General features: G+C 39.4%; 1 protein-coding gene across 2 annotated transcripts in view; it reads left to right on the top strand.

The window, feature by feature from the left end:
- Positions 1-4,624: 4,624 nt before the first annotated feature.
- RGS12 (regulator of G protein signaling 12) overlaps positions 4,625-23,706 on the top strand; it is a 90,510-nt gene continuing 71,428 nt past the window's right edge. For both annotated transcript variants that reach the window (XM_052780597.1, XM_052780598.1), the window contains exons 1-2: positions 4,625-4,817; positions 11,197-13,143. In XM_052780597.1, coding sequence (XP_052636557.1) covers positions 11,287-13,143 — 1,857 coding nt within the window. In that variant the 5' untranslated portion in view covers positions 4,625-4,817; positions 11,197-11,286. The remainder of the gene's footprint in view (positions 4,818-11,196; positions 13,144-23,706) is intronic.

The following is a 23,706-nucleotide window of genomic DNA, read 5'->3' as shown; positions in this document are numbered from 1 at the left end:
CAGGACACAGCCAGGGCACCTGACCCAAACTGGCCAACGGTGTATTCCATACCATGTGACGTCCCATCCAGTTTAGGAACGGGGAAGTGGGGGGGGGGCAGGGATTCACCGCTCGGGGACTGGCTGGCTGTCAGTCGGCGGGTGGTGAGCAATTGCACTGCGCATCATTTGTACATTCCAATCCTTTCATTATTGCTGTTGTCATTTTATTAGTGTTATCATTATCATTATTAGTTTCTTCTTTTCTGTTCTATTAAACCGTTCTTATCTCAACCCACGGGTTTTGCTTCTTTTCCCGATTTTCTCCCCCATCCCACTGAGTGGGGGGGAGTGAGTGAGCGGCTGCGTGGTGTTTGGTTGCTGGCTGGGGTTAAACCACGACACACCAGTAAGGCCAAACCCAATTCTTGGGTCTCCAGTTCTGGACAGAAGTATATCAGACATGCTTGTGTACTTGAAATAGATGTTTTGGTTATATATATTAGTGTTGCTCATCAGCAGCGGAGGTTTAACATGCCACTGACTTTTATCACATGTAGCCACATGTAAGGGAAGAAAAATGGAGATCAATGAGCAATAATTTGTGTTTTCAATTTTTGTGTACAATAAAATGCTTAATTTGATTTATGTTAGTGAATTTGGGAAAATAAATATAGCGCATTCTATTGTAGGGAAATAAATTTTCTTAAGATACTAAATAATTCTATGTATATTGCAGTGCTATCCAAAGAAGCAGTCAAGACCACGGCCTAGCTGTCCCTGTTTTCACACAGAGGAAGATGTTCCAGACTGTTTACCTCGTAAACCTTCAATTTTGAAAATGGTACCATTCACATATTTAGGAGTAAGTGCACACAAGAATCTTTCAACACAAAAACTATTTAACTATATTTTAATGTTTAATTGAATAGCATAGTAGGTAAGGATACAATTACAAGCCAAGTAGATGCACAAGGTATCCAGATCAACCCTTGTACATCTAAACAGGATTTGAGAGGATACATCCTCTATTGGCCAGTCAAGATTTAATAAGATCAATATCCCTGTTTAGTTCTACTACTTCACAGCTCCTTGTAAAGATTTTTTTTACATCAACATGCTAGGGTGGGAAACACCATCATCCAAACCAAAATGCATTTATATGAAAATATTTTCTTCCTTTTCCCACTGCCAGGAGTGTCTCCCACTAGGGAGAAGACTATGTTTAAAATAAAGGAAAGGGTATTTCTAAAGATTAGGTTAGCTCGTAAACCAAGGTAGATATTGATGGCTATGTGTTCATCTTGCATTCCTCAGTGCGGAACACATGATCTTCACTGATCCTTTGGCTTGGACTCTGATGGTTAACTGGACGAGGTTTTTGGAATTTAAGAACTACGTTCTCTAATGAGGATTTTGCTCCCAACTGCGTATTAACTGGCCAACACAAGCTAACTATAATGTATACGATATATAATCTTCCTTGATGTTCAGAACAAAATTAAGCTAGGAAAATTGGAATGAAGTTTGTATAGGGAAGAAGCATTTAATGCTGACAATTACATACAATTTTATTATTTTGAACATGTTGAAAACATTAAATGAGAAAATTGACATTTATGTGAGGATATTTCTGTATTTCTAAAATAAAACGTTTTTGGAGCAACCAACACTTTCATTCCTTTAACCAAGGTAATTAAACAACGATAATTAGAACCATAGACTTTGCATCAGATGCTGGACTAAGTTTATTTTGTGACTTCTCATCTGGTGTTTGTGACAGCAGTAATCACACTTCATTACAGGATGCATTGTAAACCTCGCCAGATGAAATCTGACAAGCTGTTTTGTGACAGCCACCCTCAGTGTGATTGAGATGTCTGTACACCCAACATTAAGCTACTTAGGCTTATAAGCCAAAGCTTTTACAGCCCCAAAGCCACAAATCCTTATCACTTTGTTTCACAGCCTTTCTTCCTTTATTGTCTCCAACAGTGGTGAAAACAGTAAGAAAAGTTACAGCTGAGACCTTGCATGGATTTTTTGAGGGGCCATTAATCACTGTGTTCTGGATTCTAACATGAAGTCTTAATCACCATTTCCAAAAACACTGAACAAAAGCACTAAATTAACTCACAGTGAGTTGGATATTTCTGACTGCAAGTAGGCTGTGTGAGCACACCTGTTTCCATGTCAGTCTTCAGCGTTCACTTCTTCCTTGCTGAGCAATACTCATGTAGGAAATTTTGCTCTACTACAGAAAACCCTTCTGTGAAGTCAGACTGATTACATACTCCTGTCTTAAAGTCCAATCAGTTCTGTTGGCTATCACAAATAGAACAGGTTCAGTGTCTGTGGAAGAGGTAATATCTGAGACTGCCATGGAGTAATTATTTTATAGTTAGTAGATGCTGATGCCACTTCTTTGCATCCCTCCTCTTTGAAACAAAATAAAGCATAATTTCTTTTTATTAACCCCATAAACTCAATAGGAGACCTGCAGGTACCTCTGTGGAAGAGTTACAATTCTACTTTACTACTTGTCACTTTCAAAGAGATTTTTCGTCTGTTACAGGTGTTTACAAGGTCAGACTGTTTGAAATACGTGGTTGACCAATCTTCCCCTGTGTAGGGAAGGAGGTAGCGCAACTCAGTGCTAGAACTGTTGGGGTAGCACGGGCAACAGAAATAGTGGCAAAAGACATGTAGTCTTGACAACCTCATATGGAAGCTAGAAATAATCGGGCTGTTAAGGGATGGCAACCCAAAACACCACTTTTTTTTTTGTGGAATGCAGTTCTTGCCCCTGTGATATCTCCCCAGTCAAAGGGATAAAGAGCTATCGCTTGTTTGGCCAAATTTAGATCTCTACAGTATTTTTTTAAATTATTGTACCACACCTGAAAGAATCAACCATGTGAGGTTTAAAAACAATCCATCAATTTTCTTCTTTACATTTTGAATCTTTAGCCTTCCTAAAGGATCAATAATTACTTTTATAGGACACAGTATGTCTGGAGAAGTTAGGAGGTCTATCATCTTGTAATTTTACACTGATCTGCCAAGGTGTCTCTGTGAGGATGAGGAAAAGAAATAATGCTTATTTTATTCAGTTATTTTCCCCTCCAGCTTTTCCCATAAAGCCTGGTGAGACAGAGAACAAAACTGGGATCTAAGTTGATCTGAAATGTTTCATGTTGGGAGAAATCTCCTTGGGATGGACTGACAAAGAAAAAACCCAGCAGAATGAGAAGACAGAGGTCAGAGTAGAGAAGCAGGATCCTCTATTTTTCCAAAGAGCTTTTTCTTTTGGCCTGTGTTTTTGTTTTTCCTGAAGAATCCAGTATACTGTAAGCATTTCAGAAAGGGAAGGAGATAATAAGAAACAATTTCCTAGACTGCGTAAAAATTAGACAAATACTGGAGTTAAACCATCAAGCCACAGTTTTAAAATTTAAAAGTTATCTTACAGACATAACAGTAACAGTGAGTTGTGGGATAGATATCCTGCTCTGGAGACTGGGGAAAAAAAACCCAAAACCCAACCCAGAAAGAAAAGGCAAGCATTCTCCTTCACCTTGTGGCTGGTAGGTTCAGTTCCAGTTCAGGTTTCCAGTGCATAGAGACAGACATCAAAATGAAGAAATCCCCCACATACAAAGGATTTCTACAAGTCCTTGTTAAGAGCTAAAGATCACAATCTTCTGCAAAGATCACAAAATCTTTTCAGGTTCTGTAGGAAAGTCAAACACCTTTGGTTAATCCTTCCCTTTTTTCTGGACCCTATATTCCTCAAGAATCTCTTAACCGATGTTCACTTTTATGTGTACCATCTTCCCCTCTTCCTATTCCTCCTACTTAAAGTAAGGTTTTCTAGTATTGCCCTTTTGAAATAAACAGCTGTCTCCCGTGTACTTTGAGAACTTGTTGCCTGTGCCCTGCTCCACCTGGGTGGCAAAACTTCCCCTTTGCACATACTCTTGCCCTTTGGATGCTTAATTACTATGAAATGCCTCACCTACCTCCTCACCCTCATGGGATGGCTTAATGGTTGAACCTAGTGCCACCCTGCTCCCTCCCACTTTTCCCTTTACCTTGTAAGGTCTGTCTCACTTTCTTCCTGGGCTTCGAGGCACGGCACACCTGTTTGATGCACCTCTGAACGCCTCCCGCCCTGTCCTCCCTGACCAACCTGCCCCTTCTCCTCAGCGCCACTTCAGAGCTGCAGGTTATTCTAACCAGTCTCCCCCCCCCCCAGCTAACGTCGTTGTGCTGTTTATACGGGGACTGGCTCTACTTTGTCCTCCCGGCTCCGAGAGGACCGAACAAGTTGTCCCCGCCGTGCGGTATTGATCATTTAATTCCTCCCCTCGCCCCGGTTTCGGCCGCGGGGCCGTCCCTCCCTCCCGCCTCAGCCTCGCCGGGCGCCGGCGAAGCCCCGTTCGAAAGGGCGCCGGCAGCCCGCGCCTGCGCACTCCGCTCCCCGCTGGAGGCGAGGGGGCGGGGCGCCCACTGCCCACCGCGCCCCGGCTCGGCGGCTCGGGGAGACGAAGGAACTACGTGGCCCGGCATGCCCCGCGCGGCCCGCTCCCCACGGCCGGAGGGAGCGGGCCCCTCGCAGGGCACGCCGGGAGCTGTAGTTTTTCGGCGCTGGGTATTGTCTCTCCCCTTTCTCTGTCCGGGAACCCGACCGCCACCCCTGCCGGGTGAGTGCGGTGACTGACAGCTCCTCGCAGCCAGTGGCCGCAGCGCTGTGTGGCGGAGCCCGGCGCCCGTCTCCTCGGTGACCGGGGGGAGCTGGTGCCTCAGTAGAGTAGCCGGAGTCCTGGGGGACGGAGGTGAGTGGGTCCGAGCGGGGGACCGCCCCCCCCCTGCCCGCCCGCCCGGCTCTCCCATCCCCCTCGCCGCCGAGCGCCTGGCCCGGGACCCCGCTCGGGGTGTGGTGGGAGAAGGGAGGCAGCCCACGGGCGGCGTGAGGGGAGCCCGGGGGGGGAGGGGAGCGCGGCGGAGGGAGCGGAGGGGGAGGGCAGCGCCCGCGCCGCCCCCTCTGCGCGCCCCTCGGGCTGCGGCGCTGCCCGCGACCCCCGGCGGGCAGCGCCGGGCCGGGGCGTGTGTCTGTGCGTGCGTGTGCGCGCCGCGGGTACTCCTTGCCCTCCCGTCTTTTTACCGCTTGATTTTTCAAACCCTCCCTGCGGGCTCAGGTGCCTCCCCGCAGCTCCACCCTCCTGGGAAGCGGCGGCCCCGCGGGGCGGTTAATGTGTAACCCCGCGGACCGTTGCTCGAGGCGGGCGGCGGCGGCGGCGGCGCGGACCCGCCGCCCGCCACCTCCGCTCTGCTCCGCTCCGCGGCCTGCCGGCTCCGCCCAGCGCCGGCGGGATGCTCCCGCGCCCCGCTGTGCCCGGCGGGGCAGGAGCCCTCCCCGGGAGGTGGGCTGCAGCCGGGTCGCCGGTGCCGCCGGAGAAGCCGGCGGCGTAACTTTTCGAGCGGCTTGCGCAGCGTTGCGCCGGGAGTCAGACGTGCCCTGCCCACCCCCCCGCCCCTGGCTCTCGCCTGTCCGTGGAAGCGCCGTGAGTGCAAACCATCCCAAGCCTTTTTCCCGACCGCTTTTATTCCTGAGCAGATCTCGCGTGTCGCTGCTTTGGTCTGAAGTGCTGCCCTTTTTCGTGGCGTCCCAACAGTTTTGGAATGTATTTGCAAGAAAAGAAGGGGGGGAAAAAACGCCTAACTACCAACAAAACCTTTTCACCTTCTTAAATACAACAAATAAATTAATCTGAATTGTAAACACATGACTGTTTATACAATAGCTTTAGAAAACTTTGTGCTTCATCGCAGGAGTCTTGTTGGACAAAACAGCAAATGTCCTATTTGTGTTCTTTACGCTTTGTATGCTGGCTTCAGTGTTGAGAAGAGTTTTTATTAACAACCGTTTTTTAGCCTGCTGTTACTAATTAAAGTCAGTACTTTTTGAATGATCGCACTAGGTACACCTAATTGTTTTCTGGCAAAGCAGTTGCTGCTTATACAGGAAACATAATGGTATGTTTTGCCAATTGTGAAATGCTGATAAGACTTTTTTATTTTATTAACACACTGTCCCGCCCAAGTTCTGAAACAACTAGTAGCTGTCTTTGCAGGTTTTGCTGTTACATTTCTCGTGTAACTTGTCTATAAACATGTACCGCATTTGAATAGTGAGTGGAATTCAAATTTTATAACTTCATTTGAGCTTTGTAGTGGCATCATTTGTGAAAGTCAGTTCTGCCTTAATGAGTGACACCCATGCTGAAGAGTCTTTTTCAGTACTTCAAGACCTGTGTGAGGGATGAGGGAACAGTCTCTCTCCTCTATGCGCTTCCACTTTGGATGCTTCATCCTCTCACTGTCTCACTATTGAAAAACAAGATGAAGCCAACCAGTTCTCTGCTTTTCAAAAAAAAAAAAAAAAAAGAAGCCACCACATTAACATGGATCCTGTAGTGCTGAGTATCAGCTCATTTCCAAAGGCTTTCCAAAATGAACTGGTGGTCAGTTTTATAGTCTTAAACTTCACATGCTCCCTCACTGCCCTCTAACTGTTAAGGTTATAGTCTAACATAGACTATAACAGGAATGTGCCTCCTGTTTCTGTTTGCTCTTTTTGTTGCTATGAGTTAACAAGAGCAGAAGCAGGAAACAAACCACCTCTCCCCCTTGAAAGTAAGCAAATAAGTATTATTTTCTTTGGAGTAGAGGGTTTGAAAATGACATGAAAAGCTAGCATGGATATGTAAAAATGTTACATAAAGAAATGCAGTGTTTGTGGGATAATGTACAATTCAACTGTAACTGGTATTTTTGGTGTTTTATACCCCCAAAATAATTGATTGAAATGGTAGACCAGAATGTATGCTGGGAGAAAACTCAAATGTTTCTTTTTGTTTTGCGGTTCTGTCACAAAGCTGATGTATATGGGCAAATTATGTTATTTCACATACTTGAACAATTCTTAATTTGTATATATTAGTGTTTCTGTCTGAAATGTCCTGTGAAATATTTTGTAGTTATTAAACTATATTTGTTCTGTGTCATATTACTAAGTTGTGTTGGTACAAATTTTGATGAACTTTCTGAAATAATAGTATTAATTTTATGTTTGCAGTGTTCTTCAAATGATAGTAGGAATTTTATATTTTCAGTGTTTTTAATAAGTATATTGAAATGTCACAAAACTATATTACTTGCTTAGGATTTAGTTACTATGTATTACAAATTATTCTGCTTTTATAGGCCTGTTTTCACCTATAAAATGCACATATCCTCCTGACTAATACTCACTGATATCTTTTGTACAGACTTTTTTCTTTAAGACTTACTTTATCATACTTAGTGATAGCAGAAAGTCAAAGTAGGCTTGGCCATGTGTAGTATTGTGGTGTAACTTCTTCTGACATACTGTATATGACTGAATGTAATTATGCTATCAAATTAATAAAATTCAGTGCTATAATTATTAGAAGTAGTTACAGTAGCATATTATTGGTAGGCTCAGTAAGCTTCAGTATTTGAACTGAAAATCAACAGCTCAATTTTCTTTGGTTATGCGTCACAGTTATCACAGGTTCACTATAGTTTACTAACAATTTCATGTTTTAGTAAACATGCAGACACCTACAAAGCTTTATATCAGTGCAACTAAAACGATGTCTTTTTTTCACTGCATACAGTGCACATTTTGTAATTTATTGCAGGAAAAGGATGTTCAGACATATGATTGCTTTGAAACTGTGGAAGTTTGTGACATTTTTGTGCCATACCTCTTTAGCTCCAGGTTTCAAATCTGCAAAGAAAATTAAAACTTAGGCAATTAGATAATTTGATAATTTAGTTTTGAACTAATTTGTTAACAGTTTATAACTCAAATACTCTCTGTTGGAATCTCTCTGGTTATGAGAAACACTATTTTCATAATTTTTCCATTCGCCTGTCATGCCATTGTTGCAGTAATACATATTTGAATGCTGAGGGTTCTTGCAGAAGAGCTACATTTGGCTTTTGTCTTGAAGTTTCCTAGATAAATTTAGTGAGTTGTTATTTGTCATGGGTGTAATGGGCACAAAAAATGCACAATAATATTCAGCTACTGCGGGAGGGAAGAGATGGCTTTTCCAGTAATGTAATACAGGTTTTTATTTGGTTTTTATAGTGTATATACACATTAATAGCAAAAAAACCTTTAATGTTGAATTACTTCCGAACTTTACACTCACAAAATTACACAAATATTTTAATAGCTGGAAGTCTTCACACCTGTGGAACTTCGTCATTAGAGAAAAGTAATATATTAGCAGCCTGCTGTTTTGTTTTTACAATGGTCAGGTTTTGGAATGATGTTCCCTTATCAGTGGTTATCATCTGGAATAAACGCTTGATGTGTAAGGGGCATAGGTTAGGAAGACAAATAGATAAATTGTCTTGTGAATAGAGTTAAAAGGAATCCTCTCATAGCAAATGTGAAATCATGAGGTAAGACAGCACTGGGGTTTGCTTCTTCCCAAGAGCAGCCTAACTAGGTTTTCATTGTGTGGTTTTTTATAGTTGCATTTAGGGTATTTTTTTATAGGTTTAGAAAGATAGCTGGAAAAATCTGTTTTTCTTATCAGCCACTTCAACGTTACAATATTGAATCTTAATTTTTTTGTAACTACGGCTTTTTATTATATATTTTTTTAGTCAAGTTATTTATAATCTAATACTCTTTTAATTGTTTCCTTTCCTCTTGCAAGCTAGTAGCACACTTTTAGGTGCCAGATACTATAGTGCTTTATGTTGACCAGGTAAGCACCACAGTTTTGGAGGGTACCCAAGAGACACATTAGGCTATTCTCCAGACAATTGGGAATTGAAATATTCACTGTAAGGCAAATTAAAACATGTATATACTCATGCTCCTAGATAGTAGGTTTTTATTTACTGTTCGGCATTTGTTTGGTTTTCTTTGGTTGGAGAACTATATCTTGAAATGTTTAATGATTATTCTCAGAAAGTACCAGACCTAATTAGAGATAGCTGAATGCACAGTGATCTCTTGGTTCACAAGTTTAGCCTCCTCAGGAAGAGGTCAATCTATGTTTAAGGCACGAGATGATGCAAGTTGACAGGGGTCTTTTACAGCAACGTGTGAGATTGGTTAAATGTTTGCAAAGCATTTCTTACGTTATGATTTCCATTCAAAGGTTAAGTGTGAAGTTTCATTACTTCTTAAAGTGAAGTTATTTTCTTAAATTATAGGGGAACTGTTGTTACTGAAGCTAGATAATTGCTATATTAAAACAATTTGCAAAAACCATACTACATTGAACAGTCACAGCTGCACCATGGAGACAAAAATCTGATGTCCTTTTGTTCAAAAAAATACAAACTAAAACCCAAAAGTAAAGTCAAGTGAATGTCTTCTAGTATCTTGAAGGCTGTCCTATTTAGAATTTGGAAGGGTCCTAAGGAAATCACATCCTGTAGTTGAGTATTTAGCAGAATATTCAAGAAACAACAGTGTTTTTTTAAAATTTGGTAATCAAACAACTCAGATGTAGTTAAGTAGTTAAGACTTTGATCCTAAATTGTATTTTAGTGGTTTTGGTTTTCTTTTTTTTGTGGAACTTGGCCTTTCTGTTTGTTCTGTCCCAGGCAGAAATACTGTGAAAGTAGTGTGCTGTGGATTGCATCATGTTTTGAGTGGGGTTTTTTGTTATTTCTGTAGCTGAGAGCAATGTCAGAAGGATTTCTTGGTCATTTTTCTTCCATGCAAGTAGTGGGTTGAACACCACTTAATTTAACACTTTAGATACAATAAATAAATGTGTGTGTGTATGTATATTTTTTAATGTGTATCTATTTATCTAAAATGTTGCCCACATATACAAGATACTTGATTTTGAGTACCTTATACATTTTTAAGCATGTTACATTGTGACTGAGTTATGAATAAGGCTGTGGACCAGCTCAGGGCAGTAATTATTTTCAGATTAGTTCTCACTTGCCCAGACCGAGTTTATTGCAATTTTATGTAGCTGTAGTCCTCCAGTTATTTCAGTCATCCTCCAGACGTGTGGAAGTAAGAGTTCATATCATGCAACAAGGGGATAGTTTCAAAAGTTGAACAAGTTGTCATTTCTATTCCTTGTGTTAAAACACTTTTTCTGCATTTTAACCTGCTTAGTGGAGGAAACCTCTCTAAAACAATGGAATTTACCTGAGTATAATTAGAACAAGACATCCAGACTCCAATGTCAACACCAGAATGTAATTAAATCTGCTATTTCTTGCTGTTCATATAAAGCTGCTTTATCTTAATTGTAAAGTCATGACTAGATTAATACTGGCAGCATGTGGAGTTCCTTCTTTTTTCCTCTTTTTTTTGAATTTTTAAGCTAAACTAAAACACATGGCTGTTGGAATGACTGACTGAAATGCATTTTTTTTTTATGTGTTTGCTTTCTGACAAATTATTTTTCAGTAGATTAAATTGATTGATGTAACAGTAAATCTGATTTTGGGTCCCTTTGATCTAATACATGATTGAACGCCCATTTGCTGTTGCATACATAAGTGAAATGTATGGGCAAAAGTTGAAGTTTGAGATATTTATTTTAAGCTGCCTTTACAGCCAGTCAGTGGAGAGATACAGGCGACTGCAGGGGTAATTTCTTTAACCTGTTTTACGTGGATACCTTTGGTACCTGTTTCTGTACATTGAATATAAAGCGGGGGTGGGCTATAGCTGAGTAGATACACTGAGCTCTAATTTTTATGTTGCTGGGAAAGGATAGATGAGCTTCATCCAGGGTTTTAACTGTGCTGTAGAATGTGGTGGTATTGCAATGGTTCAGTAAGCCAGAAGTTAACTGAATAGTAGGTAACGTGGTGGAGTTGGGGAAGATGTAACATACTGTGGTATAAAAACATCAGCTGTACATCAGAAGAGTTAGATTCTGTTCTTTGCTTTGCCATTTTGTCATTTTGGACAGCCACTTTATTTGCAGTTGCTACTGCTTTCTCATCAGTAAAATGAAGACTGTGGTACCTGTTCTTTTCAAACTGTTTCGAGTGTGGTGTTAATTCTCTAGCAGAGTTCACTAGCAATATTTCTGAACAGTAAAGGGAATACTGGGTACTAAAAAACCTGAAATATGATAGAGAATGAAAATGTGTTTTGTTTTTTTTTTTTTCTTTCTTTAGAGCTTCATCAGGTGAAGGAGTGATACTCTTGAAACATGACAAAAAACTGGACTAATTAGAAGTTTTCCTACTTCAGGGAAAAAAACCAAGATGTATAGACCAGGGGAAACAGTCAAACGTCGACTCAACATGCATGCTCCTCCTCGGATAAGAAGTGTGGAAGTTGCTAGAGGAAGAGCAGGTTATGGGTTTACCCTTTCTGGACAAGCTCCTTGTGTTCTTAGTTGTGTTATGAAAGGAAGCCCTGCAGATTATGTTGGACTTAAAGCAGGAGATCAGATATTTGCAGTTAATGAAATCAATGTGAAAAAAGCCTCTCATGAAGATGTAGTGAAACTTATAGGAAAATGTTCTGGAGTCCTGCACATGGTCATTGCTGAAGGGATTAGTCATATAGATTCATGTTCAAGTGATGAAGAAGTTGGTTTTTATGATGGGAAGGGGTGGCTGAAACCCAAACCTGACTCTAAAGCTCTGGGTATAAACAGAGCAGAGAAAGTTGTTGAAGAAGTGCAGTCTGGTGGCATTTTCAACATGATTTTTGAGAATCCTACTCTTTGTGCTGGTAACTTGGATAATTCTGCACCAAAACAAAGATCGTTTTCAATTTCTGCTGCTATTAAATTTGAAACTGGCAGTGAAAGTGTAAGCAATCCAAACCTACTGTCAAAGGAAGAAATACCCAAAGTCCTGAATGATGATTCAGTTTTTAGAATTGGACTGGAGAGTGCTGAAGACTTTGGATTAGATGCAAGCATTTTAAATGTTGCCATGATTGTAGGTTACCTAGGCTCAATTGAACTTCCTTCAACAACCTCGAATTTGGAAAATGAGAGTTTGCAGGCTATTCGTGGATGCATGAGACGTCTGCGGGCAGAACAAAAAATCCATTCACTAGTGATGATGAAGATAATGCATGACTGTATTCAGCTCTGCAGTGACAAGTCAGGTGTAGTGGCAGAATATCCTGCAGAGAAACTGGCATTCAGTGCTGTTTGCCCGGATGATAGAAGATTCTTTGGACTAGTTACAATGCAGACAAATGATGATGCAAGCTTGGCTCAGGAAGATGAAGGGTTTCTGAGGACATCTTGCCATGTTTTTATGGTGGATCCTGAATTATTTCATCACAAAATTCACCAGGGCATAGCAAGACGTTTTGGACTGGAATGTACAGCAGATCCAGACACAAATGGCTGTCTAGAGTTTCCAACATCATCTCTACCTGTTCTTCAGTTTATTTCTGTCCTGTATAGGGATATGGGGGAATTGATTGAGGGAATGCGTGCGAGGGCTTTTCTTGATGGTGATGCAGATGCTCATCAGAATAATAGTACAAGCAGTAACAGTGATAGTGGAATTGGAAATTTTAACCAAGAAGAAAAGAATAATAGAGTTCTGGTGGTTGATTTAGGGAGCAATCCGAGTAAACATATTCCTAACAGCATATGGGAAAATCCAGTAGGAAGGGGACAAAATCAGCCTGCTTCCCATTGGAATGGCTTCTGTCATGAACAAGAAGGAAACATTCCTTTAGAAGTAATTCAGAATGATAAGTCCCAAAATGTGAGCAAACACTTAAGTCCTTCTGCTCGTATTGAAGTTCCACTGGTTTCCTCCCGAAATTCAGTACCCCCATCAAAGAAAAACACTGCAGGCATAGGCAATCAAAGGTGGTTGCCTGTGCATGTTTTACAAGAATGGCAGCATGGAAATGCTAGTGACCAGGAGTCGTACACTGATTCTACGGACGGCTGGTCAAGTGTTAACTGTGGAACTCTTCCCCCGCCAATGAATAAGATTCCAGCTGACAGATACAGAGTTGATGGCAGCTTTGGTCAGCCACAGTTAAAATCTCATAAAAATGAATGGTCTAAGAAGATGTTTTGCATGCAGAACAAATTTGGCCCTCAGCACAGTATTAGGAAGTCTAAAGAAGATAAAAAGGTAAGAATATGTCGATACTGGTTCCTGAAAAACAACAAAAAACCCCAAGCCCAACAGCCTATGGTATTTTTACACCATGATATTTGCATACTAATATTTAAACATGTATTATATCTTTTACGGAATTTCAGATGAAGAAAATAATATGGTTCTTTCTCCTTTGCAGAGGCTTTGCATATTCCTGTTTAATTGAGTGCAGCTCTGGAATTGTACTTCTGCTGGAAGTGTTGTCTGTTAGAGCTTTCTCACATTTCTTCTTGTCTCTTCATTGTTTCCAAATGTTGCAGTGGCATTGCAATAAAAGGAGACATGACATTCTAGCAACTTCAGTTCCTTCTGACCTCCAGCAGCAAAAGAATGGAAACAGTCTGGATCTTCAGTCTGGTTCCTTTTTTATAGAAGGCTGGCTTGCAAATGTTATTATTTTAGTGATATCTATTTTTATAGAGATGTAGTCTAATCATTAGTCGAAAACTTGTGTTGTACTCTTTAACTGAATAAGACAATTTTACTATAAAAATTCCCTCCAGGAAATAGCGTTAAACCTACATCAAAGGATAGTCGATGTGATTATAGTGTCCACTATTAGGTCACAAATCTAACATTCTGCCAGTAAGCTGTAATTCAAATTTTATTCCAAATTACTGCTTCATCTACTTGTTTTGTCTACTATTAGGCTTCTATAAACCAAAGTGAGAAGATTTAAAAAAAGAAGCGTGGGAGGGGTATCCAACATAATTACGTACTGTTCCCTTTGTCACATACACATTTTGCTGTTGAGGGAACTAATCTCATGGGAGTCTGTTGTTGATAACTGGGATTCTAGTAAAGTGGAGGTCATTGGTCCTAGACTAAGACAGTTAGTAGCAGAGTTGTATCTAAAATATTTGCTGACTCCAGGGAAAGACAGAACCTTATACTTCAAATTCAAGTGTCCATCATGCTATCCAAATCTGTTTTTGAAAAAGTGGGGGTTTTTTGCCTGATTAAAAACATCCAACTGCTGCTCAGGTGGATGGCAGTGGAGATTCATTAGTTGTTTCATATTGTTATAAACAAAATCTTTGCATTGGTGTGACACTCAGGCATAGACTTTTTGGGGATTAGGATGCAGAACTTCAGAACATTTTGGTTTTGGTGTGGAAAAAGAAATTATTTTTTATTGCTTTTCTTGCACTGTAAAGCCAAAACTTTCACATATGTTCTTTTGTATGCTTTTTGTGCTGAAAATAAAAAAAAAATAAACTAGTATATATAATAGTTATGCACTAGTGTATTTTTAAGGTGAAGTGACTGCTACAGTCAGCAGTGTCTTCCAGACACACAATAATGTATTAAATTTCAAGTGATCTTAAATACAAGGTGATTCACACTTTTCAAAAAGCAAACAGAAATTATCCAAACAGAAACACTTAATTTGAAAACATTGCCCACTGAAACCACCTAACATTCAATTCTATCTGCTACCCTGAAGACTACATGCTTCGTGATCTGTTTGCTGATGGACCAAGGAAAAGTCCTTTTTATATGCAGCACCCGGTGCAGATGCATTATGGACGTTGGTCCTAAGTGCTCTTTAGGAACTGGATCAGCTGCATGGGATGCTGTTGAAATTCCTTCAGGGTCTCTGCAACAAGTTTGTCTGCAATGTTGTCCATGATAGCAATATGGATTAGATTTTTTTTCCCAGAGATTAGAAACTAAAAACCCATTTCTGAAATGTTTGAAACATTTATTTCATGGAAGTCAAGAATATACTAATGAAAATCTCATAGAAAATTTTACTCTTTAAGATGAAAGACGTTCTATATGTGGGTAAACAGTAATAATATTTCACCTACTGTGTCACTCAGATCAGCATATACCAGAATATATGTTCCAACACTAAGTATCTCAATTAATCTTCCCTTTTAAGTCTATTTACTAATAACATAGGCATTCTGTTCTTTGATTAATAACAAATTTGTTTGCAAGACACATTTAAAATGTTCCTACATGGCTACAACATTTAGTCTCCTCATTAAGGCTACAGAACCTCTTTTGCATTTTAATTTTGTTTTTCAGTATTATTGAAGGCTATTGAAACTGATGAGAAAAGCTCATGAAAGTCTTGAAATAATTTCCAAGCATAAGTTGCAAGCACTTAGCATTATTCAGAGTAATTCATAAAGATGAAGTAGTACTATGTTCTCATCTTAAATCTTTAATGAAAATAGTCAGGGGATGTCATTACTGATGAATGTACCTCTGTGCTTCTTTAGGTACTGCAGAAATAGGGAAAATCTATGTTTTTGCATATTAGGGCACTAATTTGCTTTCATAAGAGAATGATATTCAGAAGTTCAGACTCTCTTTTTGCTTTGTGTGAAGAGAAGAGGTAAGACTGTCTATTCCAAAACAGTATTCAGATGGGTTAGATGCTGCGTTCTAGAAAACTGTACATCCTCAGCTTCCTGTGACCTTTTTAAGTGGTGAGGACTGATTTTACACAGCATGCTCAGACACATTCCAGTCATGGAATAAAGTATATAAAGTGGCCACGTGGGATTACATTCATATTTTTACAATCTATGGCTGAGTCTAATGCTTCATTTGGCAGAGCAGACCTTAAATTGCTTTTTAATTAAGGTGGGGTTTTTTTTGTCTTTTACATTAATACTGAAGGGTTATATATCTTAGGAGTGGGAATGTGTGGTAGCCACCAGAGGGAGAAAAGGTTACCAAAGCTATAGTTTTTTGTGGTGGACTCTGCACATCCATATTATGTACCCTCTTCCTTGGAGCTTTCATTAGACACTGGGGAAAGGACGTGAGTTCCTGGATGCAATTCTGATCTAGCAGAACTGCTGTGCAGCTAAACAGTGATGATCACAGCATGTAATTCAGGAAAATAGGATGTACTGAATGTACAGTGCTAGTTGGAGGAGCATATACTCTTTCCTGATTTTATAGCTGCAGTAATGAAACATTTGTGAATTGTACAGAACATGAGCAGATGTGAGAAAGCGCTAGTGAACATACCTGTTTAAAACTGCACTTTAAGAACTGGACCTGAGAGGTGTTTCTTGTGGGTAGGAATAGGTATGGCATTTCAGACTTCAGGTTACGAGGAAGTAAACACGTTTTCTGAGCATTGTTTTCCCTTTAGTGTTGTAGTTCCTTTAACGATGATGTTTTCGGCTCACAAATTAGGATTGTGGTTAATTTTGTAATTGGCAAAAACACTTTAAATATTAATATTCTTTACACTGCTACAAAGCATTTTAAAGTTCGATATAAATGTGAATAGTTTAAAAAATTAAAATGCCTAATTTGATTAAATGTTACTGCATAGCATACTTTTTTTGTTTTGCTTTAAAATGTTGTAAGGAATTTATCCCTAAATTACTGAACTCATACTTTCACAATTGCTGTATTTTTTGGTTTTTAATCTTTGGCTTTTAAAATGATTGTTGTTAGTAAGAAAACTGAATCAGGGAAATCTTTGTTCTATTTCACCTCTTCTGACTGAGATTTAATGGAGGGTATCTCTGGCCCTATGCATCTCTCAAATTATTTCCTGTACTGAACTTCACGTTTCCCATGTTTCTTAAAAGTTTCATGTGAACAGATTTCTATTGAAGCATCTTATGAGACTTTTTGGGGAGTCTCCTTGATTTCTGTAGGCCTTAGACTAAAACAAGTAGGGGGAGGCCTGGTGATATTGCTGAAATTCACTGAAAAGGCAGATCGTGGAAGGTAAGGTGACTTTCAATCTCAGAACGACTAAGGAAGATTTGTGGTGGTGAGAAGCTTCTGAATTGCTGTAAGACTGATATTGGGCAGGGGTGCATAGTCTCCTGAGGCCTATGAGACTAGCAGATGAAGAGTCTGGTTATGGTTTCAGTGGGAATGGAATAATTCCTGCTTTTTTGTTTGTTATTCCTTCTGCACTGTACTACCTTTGCTGTTGCATTGTTATTTTCACCTTCTTCAGCATCCCACTAAGTTCCAGTCACTTACCTACTCACCCTTTTGCATGATTTTGGGTTAAGCAAAAGAAAAGCACCATAAGCAGTATGAAAACATCAGGGGATGTTAGGATTGGCAAGGGACTTGAAAAATTGCTGAACAGGGAAGCATTCCTTTCCCTCTAGACTAAATTAATATGGCCAAAAATGCATCTACCCATTACTGTTTTAAATTAAGTTTTACTGGGAAAATACTCCTTTTTCCACTCGAAAGCTTCATAACAGTCAGTTTAGTCTTTGAGTTTTCTCTCCATGAGGACAGAATCCTAGGCATTGACCTCTCACCATTCTCTTTTTTTTTCTTTTTTTAAAAGAAAGTCTGTTTTAATATTGTGGAGGCAAGTATAACATCCGAGATCACAAGAGGTTTTACAACCTGAGCTTAGTAACTAGTGTTTGGGTACTAGGTTTATTCCAAGTGAATGTGACGAATTTATTAAAAAAGAATTAAAAAGCCTTTTAAAAATTTGGGTATTGATTTTTAGAAACCCTTTTCTGCTTCATATTTGTTGTAAGACTTCTGTCTTGACCACATTATTGTTTGTGCTCGTGAAAAGTGTGGATTTGTAGATTTGTAGATCTTAGAGGAAGAAAAAAAAGGATAATTATTCTAATAGATTATTATTTCTATTTCACTAGAAACTCAGTGACTCTGAGACTCACTGGACAATAGTATTGCAAATAATTTTTTTTTTTTTTAAACCAAAAAAACCTATCAACTGCTTTGTAACCTTCATGACTTAAGCTACTGAAAATATTGTAAAAATGTAGAAGAGACAAGACAGGTAAGCAATACTGTGGGGTTCACTAATGCATCTTTCCTTGCCAATATATTTTCTGGGTTACTACTATTGTTACTGTGTTTTGATCAGAAGTTAACTGTAACTACTTCACAGTTGTCTTTTTTTCCAAAGCAAGTATTACTGAAAAAGATACGCTGTTCAAGTTAAAAATGGAATAGTTTTTTTTCCGCGAAACTTTGTAATTTGCTTCAAATCGAAGAATTGCAGTTTTTCATGTTGGTAACTGGATGGTAAACTAACTGAAAGGCAGATATTTTAGATGCAAAGACAATGTTGGCAAAGCTATGTGGTTCCCATATTTGTTTTTTGTTGTATAATTACATGTTTTTTTCCCTTTCCTCTACAATTCTGTTTGCTCACTAGCTTAAATTGTTCCACTCCAGCTGTTTATAAAGCAGAATTAATGGCAGCTGGATTGCTATTCTTACGCAGTACAATTTAATGTTAACCTTTGGAATTATAGGCTTTGATCTGATTTGAGATGTACGTATATACCTTAAAGAGAACTCAACTGAAATCCCAAACACCAAGCTAGATCTGAGAATGTGCTATTGTGAATTAATCTGCAAAAAGGCATTTATATGAAATGGGTCCTCCGATACATTTTGCTATGAGAAAATGAAAAGCAATGAAATGTTTAGTAATTTCATGCAGCCTTTTCTTATGTATTGTAATCTTCTAAAATAATGATTCAAAAAAATGGTCAGTTGTAGCATCTTTAACAATGTATATAAAGCCAAAATAACGCTGGGTGCTTTTCTCTGAAAAAGAAATTAGGTAAAATCTAGACAGTAAATGTCTGTAGAGCAATGTTGACTTTGTGAAATTTTCTTATTTCAAATTTATGTGCTAGAGATTTAGAATTTTTCATTACATCTGAATTCATGTGTTTTCTAGATCAAGTGTAGGTTTGGACTCCAATTAACATCATGACAATTAAGGGGAGATGCAGACATCTAAATATTTCTGAGATAGTTTTGAGTTGCAAAGTAACAGGGGAAGGTAGCATCTTGAGAAACAAAAAGAAACAATGAAGAAAATAGTGTGGAGAAAAATAATTAGCACAGAATGAATTGAAATGATGAAAAATGGCTTTATTTTAAGTTTTAAACATAGAAACTTTGAGATAAGAGATTGTAAAATTATTGTCTGAGCTTTCAGTTGTATGAAGATAGACCCCAATTCCTTGCAGTTGAGAAGATTTAGAGAAGAAAAGGAGCTATAAAATACCAGTTCTTCACTGGAGAAGAAATAGATCAATATGGAACAAAGGTCTTTAATTAACAAAAATAAATATGGAATTGCTAAAACTTACCTGAAGTGTCTAAACATTCTTCTCATACCTAACTCAAAACATAGCACTGTACCAGCTACTAGGAAGACAATTAACTCTATCCCAGTCTGAAATCTAGTCATGGCTACCTTATACCCATTTCTTCTGCTGCTAGTGTCTCCTTTAGTGAAAGTGGTTCTTCAGTGTTTACCTTTTTGTTTATGCATAGAAATCATGTTCTCTTTTGGCTTTCATTTTGTTTGATGTAAAGCGCTTAGTCTTTTACTCTTCTGGGAAGTAAAGTTTTCATTCTCTGGATAACTTCAGTAGCCCTTTTCTGAAACTATTTTAGTTTAAATTCTTCTTTCTTGGAGCTGAGTGACCAAAATTTTATGCTGGCTTCCTGGTCAAACTTTTGTGTAATTGTAGTGTGCATTTTCCTGTCTCTATTGTTAACAGTTCATACAATACCTCTTCATGTATTATTTACTTTTCTTCATAGCATATAGCATTGATGGTTAATACTTATTTTGTAATCCATCAGTAAAAACATCCATATATATCAGATGAGATATCCAGGTCAATATCCTATTTTTGACACTGGCCAGGAGCAGCTGCTTAGAAAGACCTTGGAAGAGCAGTGAAAAATATATCCTTGTAATTTTCAGCAGCACGTGGTTTCCTCTGGTAGAGACACCATCCACATCATTATGCGTAATAACCTTTGTGAACATTTGTTCTTGAAATTGTTGTTTCTTAAACTCAGTTGTACTTTTGCATTCCTGGTATCACTTGACTTATTCTGCAGTTTAATAGGGTGGAAAGAAAACAGTACATAATTTTTTTACTGAGAGGGTTGTCAAACATTGGAATGGGCTGTCCAGGGAAGTGGTTGATTCACCATCCCTGGAGGTATTCAAAAAGCGAGTGGACAGGGTACTCCAGGGCATGGTTTAGGGGGCATGGTTAATGGTTGGACTTGATGATCTTGAAGGTCTTTTCCAACCTAAATGATTCTATGATTCTATGATTCTACAATTGTACTTTACATATAGTTTCATTTCATCCGTGCTGATATTTGTAATGAGAAATACTGAATAATCTTACTCTCTATTTATTTTCTCTTAGTCATTTTGTTTTAAAACTCAACACCAATCACTTTCCAAGCAGAAGTCAGCTTAGTATCCTCCCATACAAAAGTTTTTTCATAATTGTAATCTTCCTCCCTTGGTTATACTACATTACTTTTGAGATGGGTTGACCAGAACTGTAAGCAGTTTTTAAAATGTGTGGGCAGGCAATGTGTTCATAAAGCTTATTTCTTGATTTCTTTTGCTTTTCTGATGATTCTTCATTTGCTTTTTTGATTGTTACTGATTATTGGGCCATACTGACTTAATGTTCCCAGCTAATGCCTACCTAATGTTCAAGATGATTTGGAACCAATTGTTTTGTGTGTACTTGTAATTTTCTCCACATTTTCCCCTAGTGTACTCAGGTCTTTCTGTTCCTCTGCAATTTTCAACTAATAGGCTTCCTACTCATACAAGATACTATTATCTAGTTAAACCGAGAAAATGATCTTACTATTCCATCTTCATTAATACCATCAACATGTGTGTTTTTTTGTTTGAAAAGGGATTAGGATAGTACTGAAATGTAGGTGCCTAGTATCCTTAGTACAGGAGACAAACAATAAATTTCATTTATTTGGATGTCCAATGTGACAGGACATCCTCTTTTCTATGTCTTCCCAGAGCGCATAGAGATCTTACATGAAATTTTACGTCATTCTTGATTATATTATGGGCCTAACTGCCATTAAAAATGCCACTGTAATGGTTAGAAGGCAGTGAAATGTGTCATTATCATCTGATTAGTAAAGAGGTGTTCTTAAAAGTGATCAAATCCATTGACCAGGAATGGTGAATAATAACCATTTGAATCCTTTGTCATACTGGTGCCAAAAAAAAAAAAAAAATCATTACAGGAATTGCAGTGTAATTAAAGCCTGTGAAAAAGCTATCAGTAAAGTTTGAATGATGCTAGACCTTTTTTAATTAACCCTCCCCCACTTAATCCAGTTTTGTGAGGTGATGTCAGTCCATGATGATGGCAGCAGCACAGGGCAGCCTGGAGGGTGTTACTTCATTCTTTTTTGTTCCATAGGATATGGAGCCCTCTCTATCAGCATGCCTACCTCTACCCCAGGACTTACTGCTTCTTTTCCTGTTACGGTCCAGGGGACTGGACCCCAGCAAGCTCTTTTCCCATTTCGCTCCCAGATTCTTTTCTGTCTTTCAGGGTACGAGAGGCCCTAACCCAATATACCCCATATTTCAATCCGTCTTGTTCTCAGGCCCCATAGAGCCTCACTGTACAAGTCCTGCAAGTCTGCACTGTCAGTTTTTGGGTGGAGGAGCATGTGATGCTGGCTGATAGGATGAGGGGTAAAGGCAGGTCATGGCCTACAGTCTTGCCTGCTCTGCATTGAGTCAGGAGAATGGGCACTTAGGGATGGTAGTGGACAACAGAGGAAGATTAAGCCAAATGGTCCAGAGCAGGATTTGAGACTAACACTGATGACAGAATAATATTTGTATCAACTGCTTTGTTCTATGAACGTCCAAGACTTCCAGTATTTTTTGAGATTTTGTGCACTGAATATATTGGCATTACTGTGGCATCCCTGTTTCCCATCCCTTTTCAGAAGGGTCTAAATTAGAAACTTTCTTTCTGAAGTCTTAAACCTGCATTTTTTGTAAAGATGAACTGCCGCTCCAGACTGACCCTTCTTCTGTTTAACATCCAAGAGTAAATTTGGCATGTTTTGAATATCCACACAAGTTTCAAATGATATGATTTGTGTATCCTGTGTGAAGCTCATGAAGTTCAAGAAGACCAAGTGCAAGGTCCTGCACATGGGTCGGGGTAATCCCAACCAGAAATATAGGCTGGGCAATGAGTGGATTGAGAACAGCCCTGCGGAGAAGGACTTGGGGCTGTTAGTTGATGAGAAACACAACATGACCCATCAATGTGCGCTTGCAGCCCAGAAAGCCAACTGTATCCTGGGCTGCATCAAAAGAAGCATGGCCAACAGGTCGAGGGAGGTGATTCTGCCCCTCTACTCTGCTCTGGTGAGACCCCACCTGCAGTACTGCATCCAGCTCTGGAGTCCTCAGCACAGGAGAGACATGGACCTGTTGGAGTGAGTCCAGAGGAGGGCCACAAAAATGGTCAGAGGGCTGGAGCACCTCTCCTGTGAGGAAAGGCTGAAAGAGTTGGGGTTGTTCTGCCTGGAGAAGAGAAGGCTCTGGGCAGACCTTATAGCAGCCTTCCAGTACCTAAAGGGGGCCTACAGGAAAGATGGGGAGGGACTCTTGATCAGGGAGTGTAGTGATAGGACAAGGGGTAATGGTTTTAAACTGAAAGAGGGTAGATTTAGATTAGATGTAAGGAAGAAGTTCTTCACTATGAGGGTGGTAAGACACTGGAACAAGGTTGCCCAGAGAAGTTATGGATGCCCCATCCCTGGAAGTGTTCAAGACCAGGTCTGATGGGGCTTTGAGCAACCTGGTCTAGTGGAAGGTGTCCCTGCCCATGGCAGGGGGTTGGAACTAGATGATCTTTAAGGTCCCTTCCAACCCAAACCATTCTAGGTTTTTGTGATGTGGGTTCCAAACTATTATGCACTTTACTGTACAAAGTCATAGAGTCAAACCTAAAAACAGTGGGAGTTTTTAAAAGCTTCAATAGCTGGAAATAGGAGTAGGACAAATTAAAATTTGATGATTTTATAGTTAGTATGATTAAGCTCTGTGACATATAGAACGTAGCAAATTCTCTATTGGTTGAGCTCCTTAAATTGAGGCCTTTTAAATGGTGCTGTTCCTTTTTTTTTTCCTGTGATAAAATCTGTGAATATAAGCAGCCTCCTTTTGTTACACGCTTTTTAGAGGCAATCAGAAATCGGTACTCAAATTGACACTTGTACACAGACACTCATAGACAGAGGTTTTGTTAAAAGAATCTAATTTATTGGACTTTTTAGTACAGGGAGGTGCTTACCTGGGGAATTGGCTCTCTGAAGTAGGATGGCCAGCTGCTGTCTGGGTAGTGATGGTTGTTTCTGTTGCAAGCGTGGTTTAGCTGGGTTGTATAAGAGTCCCCAGACTGTGGTTCTGATGACTTTTTTTTAATCCAGCTGGCAAGCGGTCCTATGTGACCATTCTAGCATGTCTGTGCTCCTTTCGTATTATCTTAAACCGTCAGGACGGAGAATAGTATACTTGTTCCACCTCAACAGGAGGAGGAAACAATTTCTATCAAAATTACTACATACCAGTAACTATTTTTGTTTTAGAGCTCTTACAACTTTGTTCATGACATTCAATTACTTCCTTATGCTTTTTTCCTCAAACATTTAAAAAAATTATTTCACTCACGTGCCTGTGAATCTTCTGAGATTAGCTTT

This window comes from Harpia harpyja, chromosome 2 (genome assembly GCF_026419915.1).
Source record: "Harpia harpyja isolate bHarHar1 chromosome 2, bHarHar1 primary haplotype, whole genome shotgun sequence".
NCBI lineage: Eukaryota > Metazoa > Chordata > Aves > Accipitriformes > Accipitridae > Harpia > Harpia harpyja.
This window is presented reverse-complemented; position numbering and strand designations above follow the sequence as displayed.